Source organism: Cicer arietinum, chromosome 5, assembly GCF_000331145.2.
Source record: "Cicer arietinum cultivar CDC Frontier isolate Library 1 chromosome 5, Cicar.CDCFrontier_v2.0, whole genome shotgun sequence".
In the NCBI taxonomy this organism is placed as follows: domain Eukaryota; kingdom Viridiplantae; phylum Streptophyta; class Magnoliopsida; order Fabales; family Fabaceae; genus Cicer; species Cicer arietinum.
Window position 1 is genome coordinate 59,546,996 of NC_021164.2, and position 16,035 is coordinate 59,563,030.

General features: G+C 29.3%; 2 protein-coding genes across 4 annotated transcripts; both read right to left on the minus strand.

Annotated features, from left to right (window-relative positions):
* Positions 1-500: 500 nt before the first annotated feature.
* On the minus strand, positions 501-3,290 carry LOC101513933 (uncharacterized). Of its 2 annotated transcripts, none has more exons than XM_004500478.4 (2): positions 3,062-3,290; positions 501-2,279 (listed from the first exon to the last, which is right to left on the minus strand). In XM_004500478.4, the coding sequence occupies exon 2, from the start codon at positions 2,203-2,205 to the stop codon at positions 622-624; it is 1,584 nt and encodes a 527-aa protein (XP_004500535.1). In that variant the 5' UTR covers positions 2,206-2,279; positions 3,062-3,290; the 3' UTR covers positions 501-621. The 2 variants fall into 2 exon arrangements, with proteins under 2 accessions (XP_004500535.1, XP_004500536.1); XM_004500479.4 differs by having other exon boundaries at positions 3,014-3,290.
* A 2,984-nt stretch (positions 3,291-6,274) lies between these two features.
* LOC101514692 (alpha-soluble NSF attachment protein) lies at positions 6,275-11,266 on the minus strand. 2 transcript variants are annotated; one of them, XM_004500481.4, is made up of 9 exons: positions 10,926-11,266; positions 10,336-10,385; positions 10,173-10,245; positions 9,182-9,261; positions 8,829-8,980; positions 8,202-8,361; positions 8,067-8,114; positions 7,763-7,843; positions 6,275-6,562 (listed from the first exon to the last, which is right to left on the minus strand). In XM_004500481.4, the coding sequence occupies exons 1-9, from the start codon at positions 11,068-11,070 to the stop codon at positions 6,482-6,484; spliced, it is 870 nt and encodes a 289-aa protein (XP_004500538.1). In that variant the 5' UTR covers positions 11,071-11,266; the 3' UTR covers positions 6,275-6,481. The 2 variants fall into 2 exon arrangements, with proteins under 2 accessions (XP_004500538.1, XP_027190676.1); XM_027334875.2 differs by lacking the exon at positions 6,275-6,562 and adding an exon at positions 7,243-7,278 and having other exon boundaries at positions 10,926-11,255.
* Between the last annotated feature and the right edge of the window lie 4,769 nt (positions 11,267-16,035).

Genomic DNA, 16,035 nt, shown 5'->3' on the forward strand with positions numbered 1-16,035 from the left:
AAGGATAGCAACAGGGATACATAAAGAAACCAAGACAGTAATTGTATGGTACATTACATAAATAATGTCACACTTAGCCCTTCTTATTATAAGGTTAAATCATTACTTGAGGGCTTAAGTACTAGTGGGAAGGACTAGAAAGAACTAATGAAAATCACTTATGAATAAATATTACAAAATTGAATGAAAACATTTTCACACTTCTCTGTCTGATAAAAGGCAAGTTACATTCACTGGTCACAACCATTAATATTCTCTAACTCTCAAAAAGAGTTTCAGTAGAAGGAACAGACGTTAAAATTGTTAAACTCACTACAATGACACAAGTGATAGATGCATAGCATCTTTTACCCATTTGATCGCTGGTCTGATCCCTAATCAATGCATATGGAAAACATATGTTAGGAGAAATCAACTCCTTAAATTGATCTCAATTATCTTTAATCTTTGCATTTGCACGTGGATATCTTGGTTTACACACACAGATTAGTATAAGAGACTTAAGAGCAAAACTATGATTTCATATATACTTAATGCACTACTAAAAATTTAAGGGATCGTCTCAAACAATGTTGATATACAAAATAATAATAAATTCTCTCCTTTCCTTTCAAGGACTAACTAAGGAGCATCTTTTTGTATTAATGTTGGAGTTGGAGGAATCATTGTTCCATCTTTACCTCTCTCAAAATGTTCTTCTTTTACACTAAATAGAGACCTATTATCAGGACTACCACACCCCTTTAAGGCATTGCTTGAACTAACAGTATTAGAAGAAGAAGATTTGGTTGACTCTACATCTTCCCTAGTATCAATTTCTTTCATGCACAATAACTTATCTTCCACAAGATCATAACTGTTTGCAGTCCTAGCTTCTTGAGCAAGAGAGCACCAACAACAGCATAACCAAAGTGTGCAATCAGAAACTGATGACTTTCCAAAACAGAATTCATAGTTAGGCAAATTGAACCTCTTTCTCATTTGAATCCTCCAAAACCCACCATAAAGTAAACCACAAAAACAAAGAATGATTCCAACAGCTACAAGACCCTGTCTAACACTGTCATCATCAATGTTAACCGAAGCCAATACAAAAATCCAAAAAGGAGCCATACAAAACAGCATAAAAGTAGCTATATGAACATACATGTTCCCAAAACCAAGTCTCTCCATATTCCACCCAAACACACAAAAAGTGCAGAAAAGTGAGAGATAAGCTAATGAAATATCTTTCCATATGTCAAGTATTCCTCCACTCCAATTTGGTTTATTCTCTATAACCCCTTGTTGATCTTTGGATGCAAATGCATATTTTTTCTCCAATGGTTTCTCTCTAACATGCTCTTTCCTTTCATGAGAAGAAGTAATTTGAACTTGTGATTCTTCATCAATCTCACAATCATAGTCCTTCCCAAGTGGACTAAGAATAGTGTACAAACCAGCTATTGCAGGTGCAGCAATTGAAAAGGAAATAGTAATTCCAACTCCAACAGCAGGTCTCTGAGACCTTTTATATCCCAAATTTAGACCACAAAGTGCATATTGAGCAAAACAATTTAAATGAAGAAGAATAACTACTACCATCATATGTGTCCATTCATTAGGCTTATAAGTTCCATTTTTGCAGTAAATCATTCTAAGTCTAGAAATGTCATTTGGTCTCCATCTGCACAATAGAACAAGATGATAGAACCTCTTTGGATGTTGATACAAACACATCAGTGTAAAGAGTGCATTTAATATTTGGTTATTGATTTCAAACCATGTGTGCCTCTCTGACTTAGTTTTTAGCACACCATTCAGCATTCCTGTCATGACAAAGAACAGAATGGCGCCCGAAACAGCGACACAGATTATCCACGCAAAAAGGGCCATGTTCATTGGGTTTCTGATCCATTCCTGGCACATTTTCTTGATTGAACTCCATTCAAGTTTCTGAGCGAACATAGCATTGAAACGCACTTTTAGGCTATTGGAAAGCGGAGAAGGAACAGACTGTGAAACCTGGTCTTTGACTGTAGTGAGATGCTTGAATTTGGCAGGCGCAGAACCAAAATTGAGGAACTTTCTGCTAGGATTTTCAGTGCCTGGAGATGATTTTGTTGAAGTTGAAATATCTATAGAAGAAAACTCCTTCACTTGAGTCCCATTACATTCTTGAATTTCATCTTCGGGATTTGTAATGCCATTATCAACTGGAATCATTGTGATATTGAAGTTTGAGATTTCACAATCAGAATCAAAACCATATCACCAATGGTATAGGTATAGAAGGATTACTGCAAAGACATAAACAGATCGATTTGTACTAAGATTTCAAATCTATAATAACATAACAAGTTTCCAACGTGACGAAAAAGTATCCAAGTTCTAAGCAAATTAAAAATCAAGACAGAAATAATCACTTGAGATATGTTAAACAGATTATTATAAACATAGGCGAATTCTAATATGGACCTTGTACACCATGGACTAATACATGAAAAATGTTTAAGACTTCAACGACCACATACTTCTTCGTCTCAAATAAATGTTAATGGTCATTTTCATCACTAAGATAATGACTTAAATAATCCAAGTGCGATAAAAATAAGAGAACATAAATATGTATCTCGTATTGAATCGATACTAATCAGGTCACGTCTTTATGGATAAGACGAGAAGAGTTATGAGTTATTATTTCTATCATCTGACGGTTACTAAAATATTTCCGGTGATTTTTTAAGTACCGGCTCACGGTGCGTAGAACTCACCGCATACTATAAACATAATATTACTAAAATATAAACAATTTCTAAAATCAGCTAACTGAAAAACAAAACATAATATTATGGAACATCACAATTTCTCAGAGAACAATAGAAACCAACACTAAAAATAAAAAACCAGGAAATAAAACTGTGCTCATAAGAGGAAACAATAACATCAAAATTTCAAGGCATAAGGTTATTTTATTGATTAAAAAATGCTGAAGATATAGGATTTTGAGAATAGTAAAGTGAGTGAGAAATACCCATTAACCGACTCATAATATGGAAGGCATTTGGATGGAATTGATTACCTCACAAAAATGATTGGATTTGATTCTGAAGTGTTGTTCTAAGTACTAATGCAAAGGGGGAAAACATGACGCCAATATTTGGCGATACAATTAAGGATAGAGAGAGAGAGAGATGGATTAAGATTTGTTCTTTGACGTTTCAAATATGATTGCTGGTAAAAGGGAGAAAAAGGAAAAAGTGAACAAAGGATTGAAAATGTGGGATTGTGGGTGGAAAAGCATTTTGGAGAATTTTTCTCTTTTCGAAATTCTCTCTTTATTTCCATGCATGACCATCATGTGCCACGTACCTCTTCGCGTAATTAGAATAATAAATAAAGTGTATTACCAATTCATTTATTATTTTACTAAATGAAGTTTTGAATTAATGAATCATTACACATAATAATTGATTGGGTTACAACTTTTTCTTTTTTCATTTATGATTTACGAAATGAAGCTTTGAAATAATGAATCATTACACATAATAATTGATTGGGTTACAACTCTTTTTTTTCTTCTCTTAATTGATTGGGTTTACAACTTTTTCTTTTTTCTCTTTATAATAACGGTGTCTTATGTATTATTATTAATTAATAAATATTATTACTTTTCTATAAAATAAAATAAGTTGATCGAATGATGGTCAAACTGGTAGATTGATATGACATTACTTTGTAAGTGAGGTAGTATTTATATTGGTACATGATTTTTCTTGATAATGTAATGTTTGCATCATCAATGAATAGTGTCCTAATGTCCGCTCGTGTTTCTTTCTGCTTGTTAGAATTAGGATAGACGAAAAAAAATATGTTCTCAAAGATGCTCAAGCGTGGAATATTGAGTCTTGAGATGTTATTTCTGACGAGATGGATCACAAATCAATTCGAACACAAATAGTAGGTTAATTAAGTTAAGCTAAATGTTGTGAGTCACAAATAATTTGCGTTCCGAACACATCACAACTTATATGGCAGATTTAAAACCAATCTAAATAATAGAGTAACTACACCTTGTATGGTTAGCGGTGGGGGTGCTTATTGGTTAATTTGACCTGGTGATTTATTCGTCATTTGTTTTTCGTGATAAATAGCACCCCTCTTAAATTAAAGGGTAAAACTTTATATTGATAAAAGTACTACTTTATATTCACAAAACGAAGTCCGAAAGGAAACCCACCTCGATTTGTCGGAGAATGGAAGGGAAAAAATGGACAAAATAAGCCACGTTCTTTTCACTTTCTCTACTATTTTAGAAGTTTCCCACGAAAACAGTAAAAATAATTAAAAAAAAACAATTTTGTTATTTTATAAAAACGAAATATTAAAATTCTCGTCTACTTATTACATTTTTAATCGTTACGTTAAATAAATTTACGAACACTTACGTGAACGTTTACGTAAATTTAATTTTTGTGTATTGCGTAGACTCAATTTACGTATGTGTCATTTACGTAACTGATATCATACATACGTGAAATGTATTTATGTATTGGATGTGAATTCAACTATATTCACATATTGACTGTCAATTCTTCAACTTCATTGAATACTAGAGCCAACTCAAGGGTAAGGCAAGTGCCTCCCTAAAAAGACAGTTTTTTAGTTAATAAAGAATTCTCAATTTTTTTTCTATTTAATAAAGAGAACTTACATTCTAATATTCTTAAAACTAAAATCGATAAAATCTTATATAACTTTAACATTATCTCGACAAATATTAAAATCAATATACATTATTATCAAGTGTAAAAAAAATGTTATACAATATTAATTATATTAATTTAATAAATAATCTAATATATAAATATTAACTTGAAAATATGAATTATACTATTCAAAATTACAAAAACAAAGAAATAAAAATAAAAGAGCAGAAATTTGTATTGAATCGCAAAAGGAATATAGATAAATTTATCAAAACAACTAATAATTTCTCATTGATACAATGTTGAAAGATTTATTGGTAGAAAAAAGTAGTTTGTGAAACTTAGTGATATGGATTTTTCTAAAGATGAATCTTCGAGACGTTTGCTTTAATAGTTTTACCCTTAGACTGACTTTGTATTCAATGGAGTTTCAGAATAAGAATTCTTAATAAGAATTCACATGTGAATACAAGTACACGTACGTGAACTCAATTGACGTACACCTACAACGTACGTGAATTGAACTCACGTAAATACACATAAATTGAGTTTACGTAAGAATTAATAATGTTATAAATAGGCAAGAACATTTTAAGTATTTTATTTAAAAAAAAAATAAGGGGTCTGGGCATTAAAAAAAAGGATGTGTGTTATTGAAAAAAAATTTACACATAAAATCTCTAACTATAAAACTTAAGTTCTGAAACCAAATTACAATTCAGAGTTGGATTTATCCTATGTTCTAATGTGTTGATTCCTTGCATCAGAACCGGCCCAAGGTAGACAGACATTCGTACAACCCTTGCGTTAGGTCTCACCTAAAAATACTTTTTTATTTTAATTTTTATAGGTAATATATTATAAAAACTCTTTAATTATACACAAAAAGACAAATTATAGGTAATTTTTAAATTGTATGCAAATATTTTTAGTTTTCTATTTAATATTAAGAAACTAAAATCATTGGATAATGAAAAATTAAAAAAAAAATTACATTAACCTTAAACGTTCTTTAAAATATAAAGACAACTTAAACGTTCTTTAAAACATAAAGACAACTCAGTTATTGATGGACTAAATTTATTAGTAATTGAGATACTTAATTATATAAGAAGGTTAGATTCTTTTCCAAATACATATATTATTTATAGAATAATATCAACAATTCATGTATCTGTCGCTTTACCATAAAGAAGTTTTTCAAAACTCAAATTAATTAAATCTTATTTAAAATCAACGATGTCACAAAAAAGATTAAATAGATTAGTTTTATTATCGATTAAAGAATTATTGTTAAATAAAATCGATTACAATAATTTGATAAATAATTTTACCTCAAAAAAAATGCAAAAGACTAATTTTAAATAAAAATATTAATAATTTATTTATTAATTTTAAAAAAACCTCGCATAATAATTTTACTTTACAACTCATAACGTGTTGGACCGCTTCTCCTTGCATTCACGACTCAAAGTAAATAAAATTGTGATTGTTCAACTTTTTTGGTTTTTATAAATTATCTGCATATAATCTAAAGAAGAAAAAACAATGTGTATCAAACTACAACCGGGTTCCCATAACCACTGTAAACAAGAAATCATAGTAGTTTCATTCATACTCAAGCAACCTCATTGAAACTCACTCCTTGAATTCAGTCCGACCGATTCAGTTTGAAACCAAAATAAGTACACTCTATGAAATACATGTGTAGGGGGGAACAACAGGACATACAAGCATAGAACAAAGAAAATCATCAAATATTAAGTTCAACCATTAGAATGCTAAATTGCAATTTATGTGAGATCATCCTCCTCCAGCTCCTTGGCTTTCAGCTTTTCCTTCACCCTCAAAAGAAGTGTTGTCTTCCAAGAATCCTGCACAAGCAAGCAGGTAAGGTTGATGAACTACTGACACTAGAACTACTTGTTGGAATGCAAGAAAAAGGAACAAATCAGCCCCAATTAACCATGCCAGAAGAAAAAATTTAAGTCAGCACACTATCTCGTATCTCAGAAGCAATAATCTATTAGTAATTTAATATTTCAAGCAATTTTTGTTTATTACAGGAAAAGAACCAGGAGCATGAGTCAAGAACACACAACCTCCTATCTATGGAGCCATAAACCTCATGAACACTCCTAAAAACACCAGAAATATCAGAACGTGTAATGCAACACTGATAAAAGTAGAAAGGGAAAACTGGTGCTACAAAGTTGCTGCCATAGCAAGCCCCAGGAAGGGTCGGATCCATTGTGAGTTTATTGTAGGTAGTCTTACCTTGCATTTACAAGAATTTGATTCTACTGCTTGAACCCAGGACCATCTAGTCACACAGCATTTGTAACACCGATAGAAGAAACAAATTATACATTTCCTTGATTTTCTTTTCACACATTAAAGAACAGAGTGTCTTGGTGCAATAGTTGGAGTTGGAGTTGGAGTTGTGTAAATAGAAAGTTGTGAGTTCATTGCATGGAATCAACAACAAGCAAATACAAAGACTACCTACGATAGACCTACAATCAATCCAACCCTTACCTAAAACAGCCATAAAGGGAGTTTTGCATCATCAGGCAACTGAAAACATCAGCTGAGATATGAGAATAACGTCAGAACTTCAAATCTAGCTCCTCTAAAGTGAACTGTCACTCTAGAGCATCTCTTTTAACTATGAAGCTGAAAGGTTTCATAGGACAAAAAACAACATATGTTCCTAAGCATAACCATGCTGACATGGGTCAATTTTCACCAATTTTGATGACTTTTTACTGCCCATTATACATTCCAAACAAACTGCTTGAACTCAAACAAATAATGCATGTTGACTAAGCAACAGATCATGCAAATTATTCACTAGGCAGTCAAACAGAACTTAATTCAGTGTAAAAATCCAAGCAAGTGTAAGCTAATGAAAATATTTCCATCTAATTGCTGTAAAATGGGGGGATTCAGTTGTGACAGGTTGTTTATTCTGTTATTGTAAAGTGAGGATAAAAACTACATTTGAGAATTTTTCTGTTACATATAAACAATATAGGAAACGTTGATGCTAAATTTACATTTTTGAAGCTTACCAGAGGGGTCATGCTATCAAATTCCTTGACAACATCAGTAAACTTTGCAACATCTTCTTCATCAACTGCAGAAGCAATATCCTATCCACCCAAAAAAAATGTCAGTATTTCAAATTTCATATGCAAAACATATGAGTAAACTGTAAACAAAATAATCCCAATGTTCAAATAAATACCAGAGTTAAATACAACATTATGTGACAGTGCATGCAAGCAACCAAAAAATCTACATATTTTGATCCAATTCTCCTGGTCATAAGAAAAATAATACTATCTAATATTCAATTCAATAATAGTAACCTACCGCCAATAATCTATATTCACGCGTTCCTGAAAATGTTGGATCTAATTCCTGCAAAACAAATACATACACAGAGAATTGAGCAACTAGTAAGATGTTTAGAACCTCAAGGATGTGTAGTGTTGAAAATTAATAAACCTGATATTTCTCTAATGCATTGTTTATGGCAACAACATCCCCTTTGCAAAGTTGGCAAATGCCAGCATTAAGAAGATGGCCCTTAACTCCATACTTCAGCAAGTTATTGTTTAGCGATTGGCGTGCGATCTCTTCATAAATCTCAATTGACTTCTGATAACTGAAGAGTTATGATAAAAAAAGGAACAGTTAATATTCATTTCAACATAAAGTGGAGGCCATGATAAAGTCCCTTCCATTTAAAAAAAATAAACTCTGCATTTCTCTATGTGTTCCTGCACTTACTAGAGCACATCACACACCCTAAGATATGTCAGAGACCAAAGGCAGCATGGAGAAACTTTTGTTAACACCATGCACACAAGTCAACATAATATGAATTGTAGAAAGAAACAGGCTAGACTTCTAATAAGATTATAAACATTATTACTAAATTTCTAAATCCAAACAATCAGCAATGACCTGCAAGAATGTAAATCTGGGATGGATAGTGGGATGGAGAAATGTACTGAGGAAAAAGAAAGTCAAAAACAAAATTCTCAGAAAAAATTATTGACAAAACGACAAAGAGATCCATCTTGAAGAAATTATTAAAAGATAAAATATGCAGAAAGTATAAAATCTTACTGTTCCAGCTGAGCAGCAAATTGGGCCACTTTCTGCTTGCACTGGTTTGCAGAAGTTGTCACCTCTTCATTTTGATAAAAATCGGCTGATTTTTCATAGTAAACAACACCCTGCTCAATATTCTGTTCGGATTCATACAACTCTGCAATTTCCTGCATATAATAGTAAAACCCAGCTATGATATGTTCATGAAGATTCCAATTCAATGTGATGAATCACATAATCAATGCCCAGAAGTAGGGATATGTGTGAGAGTGCATACCAAAATGTCAACCCACAAGAGGAGACGCCATGAGCCTTGAATTTAAAATTATTATACTGAAACGAAAAAATCTAAAGATGCACAGGTATACCTTCAAATATCTGGCAGCCATAGAGAGTCGACCAATATCACACAAAAGATTCACTGCATGGTCTAAGCAAGATATAGCCTCTGTATCACAAAAGAGAAAAAGGAACATAAAACATTAGATATGTTATCATTTTTCACACTATGTAAGTGATGGTAATGCTAACACATGCTAGACTGATTTCTAGTTTATTCAAACTAAGCTACATGCTAGCGAATTTCAATCAACCAATAGCCAGCAAACAACAAATCAAAATATGGAAATAAAACAGAAATCTATAAAAGAAACCAATCGGATCAGATGGAACTCAAATGTCAATAACTTGCACAAATTATTTTCAATAACTGACGTTAACAAGTCTAGATATAAGAATGAAACAAAACCCTAGTTAAAGGTTGTTCAAAGTATATATGAAGTCAGTAATTGATTTATACATATGGATAGCTCAATCAATGAGATAACAGAAGGATTTCTTTAGTGTTGTTAAATGGCAGCCATAGCAACACTATATCTTTACAGCGTAGCAGAATCTGAATAAATCACTATTGTTCAACAATACGCTATTTAGTACAAAATGTTGTCAAATAGAGATTATAGATGCACTAAAGCACTAATACATAGCAGAATTTTAACAAACCGCTATTTCCTACGATCAACAATTGACAACAAAGAGTATCTTATATCACATGATTATGCAAAAAGAATGCATTTGCTTAAGATCTGTATAGTTTCATAGCCTTAAGATGTTGGCCCATCAGGCTACTAAGTTAAACTACATGAACCAATCCTTTATGCAAAATAGGAAACATTTACTTTTGATGAATAGAAAACTAAATTAGTGTAGGGACTAATATCTATTTTAACCCTAACTTTTATATCACACAAATGTTTCATTGTGTAAGATTTCAATGCGGTAGCAGGTTCAAAATAAATTAACAGCAATAGCAACCATAAAAGAATACTAGAGCACACATTAATAACGACTTATACATACCATTTATATTGGTCTTTTTATAGCAATGTGCAGCATCAACGTAAGCCTGTGAAGCCTCATGCTTGCTTTCCAACTACAAACAGAAGACTGCAACGTCATTTCCAGGCTTAAAAGAAATACAGAAGGAAATATCACATGCCAAAAACTTAATCCTATTCGTTACCTTTAAATGACAATTCGCCAACTTTAGGTAGGTTGATCCCGCTTTGTCCCCTATAATGACATATACATCGAATCACAACAACAAACAACTATTCCGTCCTTGATTACAAAATTACTCACTTCCATAACAAATTAAAGTGATCGGTCACCAAATTGAAAGTATGCAACCAAAATACAGGTAAGAGTATGATTACTCAATTAGACGACTAACAAAAAAATCACAACGAAAATAAAAAATCACATTAAGAATATACAGTATCCACTTCTTTCATCGGAAAATTTAAACCATAACAATTCCGTTGTGTCTCACAAAATTCCAAAACTCTGTTTTGTCGCAACTAATCGATCAAAAATAAATTAGGTCAACAACTTTTTCCAGTAAAATCAGAATAAATTTATATTTCAATAGATTGGGGAAGAAACAAACAGTGATTCCGCATTTCAAATCGGGAATCGGACACCTAAAATCAACACTCACCGATCATTAAAAGAACATTAAGTACATGATTTAGCAACAATTTCAGTTAATTTTACATTTAATCAATTAACGAAATGGAATAAAAAAAAAGGAAAATGAAAAGAGAAAAATACATGATTTAGCAAGCTTGAAGGAATTTGCAGCTTTATCGAAGAGATCAGCAGCGTCTTCGTATTTAGAGCCGAATAAGCCCCAACCGCTGAGCTTCTTTTCAGCTTTCTTCTCGAATTCCTCAGCCCTAGCTAACTGATCGGCCATTTCCGACGAATTGAAAGAAAACGAATTGACCAATTCACTGTCTTGAAAGAAAAATGAAATAAAGAAGAATCGTAAGAGAATGAATGAAGAGTATAGAGAGATTAGAGATAGACTCTGTTGACGACCAACCAAGTCTAAACCCAAATACTGCAAATGGAAAAAGAGGAAGAAACCAAACCAAAAAGTGAGACAGCGAAAATTGTAATTTTTTTTTATTTCTTATATTGTTACGTTTCTTATTTCTTGAGAAAAATTATTTCGTTGAACAAATATTTACTTTTAAATATATTTTTATTTTTCTACGATTTTTTATTTTAAAAAATAATTTTTTGAATTTAATTTCCTAAAATAAATTGACAGAATTTAGTCGTATTAAAACGGAATATTTATTTTTAGGATGAATTAGATTAGATTTTTAAAACTAAGTTTTTTCATAAAAAAGTTCGTGAATTTTAAAAGATAAGTTTAATGGACATATGTCGTTGAGTAAATTACATGGCAATTAACATAAAACATAAGCACTTGATTTGTTAGTTATTCTAACGGTGTAAGATTCATTTTTTCTGAAAAATATTTTAAAGTTTATCAAGTTTTTTTTACTTAAAATAATTGATATTCATCCATTTCAAATTGCTATAATATATTAGTTGAGAATAATTAAAAATCCTTAAAATTAAAAAAAATGAATTTGTAAATAAAATTACAAATTGCAGCATTTAAATTAATAACATAAAACGACCAAACTAATACAAATAAAATAAAGTTACAAAAATATGACTAAATCTATGACTCTGAAAATACTCATGTTTTTTAATTTGTATTTTTAAAGACATAACGTAATTGATCGCATCTGCATATAATCAAAACAAATATGTAAAGCAGGATCAAATCAACATTAAGACAAGACGATAAATTAAAATAATATTACACCAAAACAACAAATAAAATAAACGATATCGTATTAAGACGATAAAAATTTAAAAAAATATAGAAAAAATAAATATACATGATATTACTAATTTAAACTAAAAAATATATTTTAACAATAAAATTGATCGTAAATCATCTCAATTAATAAAGAGGTGGATTAATAAAGAGGTGGCAGCTTGTAACAATTACCGGAAGTGGCAAGTTCTCATTCTACTATCCGCATCACCTAAATAACAAAATAGTAAGACATTCATTAAATGTTATTTTCATAATAAAAAAAAGTTTAATTATAGTATCTGATCTTCTATTATTATCAGTTTACGAAAATTGTTTTTTATTTTAAAAATTGACAGTTTTGATTTTTCTCTCAAATTTTTGAATTAAAAAAATATAGATTTGACATATTTTTAATGACGTTATATATAATTTTATTATATAAAATCATATAAATACAATAATTATTTATATATCATTAATTAAATTAAAAATATAAAAAAAATATAAAGTTGAAAGCTAAATTTTTAATATGTTTTATTTAAATTTTATGAATGTTAATCATTTCACAAATGTCATATTAGTTAAAACATCTCACGTCATCCTCTGTTAAATAAAAAAATTCAAAAAAATAACAAAAAATATCAATTTTTAAAATAAAATTACCAATTTTATGAATCAATAAACAATAAAATGATTAAAATTTCAATTAAACTTAAATAAAATAGAAAAAAGTTGAATAATAGGTGAAAGTTAATCAAGATAGAATACAATATATGTTTAAGACAGAAAAAAAAAATGAAAATTTTTCACAAACTAACGAATGACACATGGCATGTTGAATATATGTTATTCTCTAGAGTTTTTAAAAATAAAATAGAAAATAGCAGCCTACTACATGTTATTCTGAGTCCAAATCAACGTTGCTTCTACCGTTCTACGTCCATGACCACTCTATCGCGATACCCACCATATTTGAAAAGCTAGATCTACCATCTACGTTATCGCAAAGTGGCCCTCAGGGCGGTGGAGGCAGGCAATCGACGTGACCCCAATTTTTTAAAAACAAATTTTGTTTTCTTTTAATAATATTAAATATGATAAATAGATATTAAAATATAAAAATATATATAATTAAAATCATATCTAAATAAAAAAATTAATGAATGTTCCACTTAATAGAATATTTGAGTTATATAATATATTATATATGAGTATATTTTAATTTAAAGATTATATCATTCTTTAATAATAAATTAAAAATATGTCGTAAATATTTTGAAATTTGTAAAAATGTAATAATTCTTCTAATTTTAATGGTAAAATTTTATTTCAACAATTATAAGTCATTAGATAAATTTTAGCAAATAAGTTAAAATCAAACTATAAATTGTATTGAGTTACTTTAAGATATTTATTTGTATTTTTTTATGTCTGCAAATCATATAGAACAATATTAATTTGAAAAGAATTTATGATCCTTCAATCCTATATTCGCCCAAGCATCTCTTGTATATAAGAATTATAGAATTTGAAAAGAATTTATGCATTTATAGAACTTAGAATGATTCAATAAATTATAAGTCATCATCGAAGATAAATAAATAATTATAATATAATTTACAATACAATATTTTCAATACACGTTTATTTATTTGTTAAAATTTATATTATTTTTACAAATTTCAATTTTACGTATTTAAAATTACGACAATCGCCATTGTTCTAAAAAAATATATCATTCAATAATGCATGGAGAAATTAACCACTTATTTTTATTTCAATGATCTTACCACTATATGCATATTTTTATTACTATCACCTTGATTAAATTTTTGAAGAATTAAAGTTAGATTAATAATTTATTTTAAGAGTTATTTATGATATGTAATATCTCGAAGATAATTACATATTAAATTTTTGAAGAATTAAAGTTAGATTAATAATTTATTTTAAGAGTTATTCATGATATTTAATATCTTGAAGATAATTACATATTTCGAAGTGAACCTAAAAAATGACGTTATTTTAAAAACCAAAAAAAAAAATTGTTTTTTTATGTTGTCTATTATAATTTTTTGATATAAAAAAATAAATTCAATGACTGACAAAAGAAAAAACATAACTAAATATTTACAAGGTCTCATTCCTTTGGATATTTGAGGATTAAAAAAAAAAAATTGCATTTCACACTAATAATGATGACTATAAGTTTTAGGAAATGAAATGTTGGAGGAAGCATAATTTGTTATACACTAGTAAAAATAATACTTGCACACAAGCAGAATTGTAGATTTGTTGAGAAGATGCTTACAACCGGTCTTTGGACTGGTTCAGGATTTTCAGATTTTGTGACCATATTTTTTTGGGCTTTGAGTTCTTGTGATTTATTGGGCTTTGACTTCTTCAACTTCTTAAATGAAAATTGAAATGAATTATTTTCATCTGTAAAATAAAAGATAAATGGAACAATTAAAAAGAAGAAAAAACGTGACACAAAAGGAAAATGGGTTCCCTTGTTTTGCAAGTTTAAAAAACATGAGAACATCATACAAAAAAAGTATGAAAACATAAATTTATTTATTTTATAAGTAAAAATTACTTTACAAGTTCTCTTTAACAAACTTTTAATCCGCCTCCAAAAAAACCACACTTTTAATCCCATGTTAATTATTGCAAACAAACGGTTATACCATATTTTTAAGATCAAATTTTATCTCTTCCAAATTTGAAGTAAAATGACTAAAACTAATTTTTTATTGATAGGTCAAAATTATGCACTAAGGTTTTTCCTTTTATAATTTAAAACTATGTAATACATGTTTTAATATGTTTTTCCTCTAAAATAAGGCGGGAATTGAATAATTGCAACTTATTTTTTGCAGTTTAAGAGTTCCAAGAAATATTCTTAAGGGGTGCAATGGGGGACAGTGATGACCATAATATAATTGAAGGCTTCCTTGAGGGAACGAGGGGTTTGTTTTGAGTGACAATGTGACATAGTATCCATGGAACTTTTTCATTAAAAAAAATAAATTGAATTGTCTATAAATATTTTCAAATGGTATTGGGGGGGTGAAGATTGATTTATTCAACCACTTACTTGATCTTATAATTATTAAACAAATTTTGGGTTGCTAGTCCAAGCATTGAGAGAGGAAATGGTATGATGAGCTTCTAGATCCAACTTAGTTTTTTAAATTAATTTTACATATAAATTTTGATATATATTCATATCTTATAATCTCTTATGTTTGTTTATTTTTATTGGATCTTAGTTTTTAATAATGTATTAAGAGACAGACGGACAAAATTAGAGGGACATATAAGTATTTTCCATAAAGTTTTGGTCAGTGAAGAGGGTGCTTGGAATACTACTTGATATTCAAATGCTCCTTAGCTTGTTTGATGCTCATGAACAATGCACTAAGGTTAATGTTAGCAGATATAAGTGTGGGCTTGTGGCATAACTTTGATGCAATTGTGCACTATGTTTTTTTTCAGCTTAAAAATATATGTTTTGATCTAGGAAAGTTAGCGGTTTTTTTTTTTTTTTTTCGTTTTTATAATTTTTTTTTATATTCAATTTTATAAGTTCAATTTTATTTTAAAATCGTTCATGTTGTTAGAGACTGTTAAAAAATATTGAGATGATCAATTGAGAATTGACGAAAATATAAAAAAGCGTAAATTTACGGGTTTTTGATACAAATTTTTTTTTTTTAATTTTCATATCAGATTGCCCCACTTTTGAAAAATAATACCAAAATATCCTACTTGTTAGCCCCAGTTGCTGATGCGACCTCCTGAAGCAAAAAAATTTCAACGTCACTAGATGGTCGCATCCTGGGGATGTGACCTCCTACTAGCTTGTATTTTTTTTTTGTTAAATTTTGTTATTTATTATTGGGTATATTATATTTATTATTATTAAAAATTTTAAAAATAATTATAACATTAAAAAATACAAAATATTATTATAAATAATAAAAATAATTAAGTTAATAATATTATATAACTTTTAATAATTATTATAATAAT

Coding starts and splice junctions, on each gene's coding strand:
- LOC101513933 (XM_004500478.4), bottom strand. CDS start 2,205: ATGATTCCAGTTGATAATGGCATTACAAATCCCGAAGATGAAATTCAA.
- LOC101514692 (XM_004500481.4), bottom strand. CDS start 11,070: ATGGCCGATCAGTTAGCTAGGGCTGAGGAATTCGAGAAGAAAGCTGAA. Junction 8,115..8,201: donor ATGCATTAGAGAAATATCAG/GTTTATTAATTT, acceptor TTTGTTTTGCAG/GAATTAGATCCAACATTTTC. Junction 7,844..8,066: donor GTGAATATAGATTATTGGCG/GTAGGTTACTAT, acceptor TTGGGTGGATAG/GATATTGCTTCTGCAGTTGA.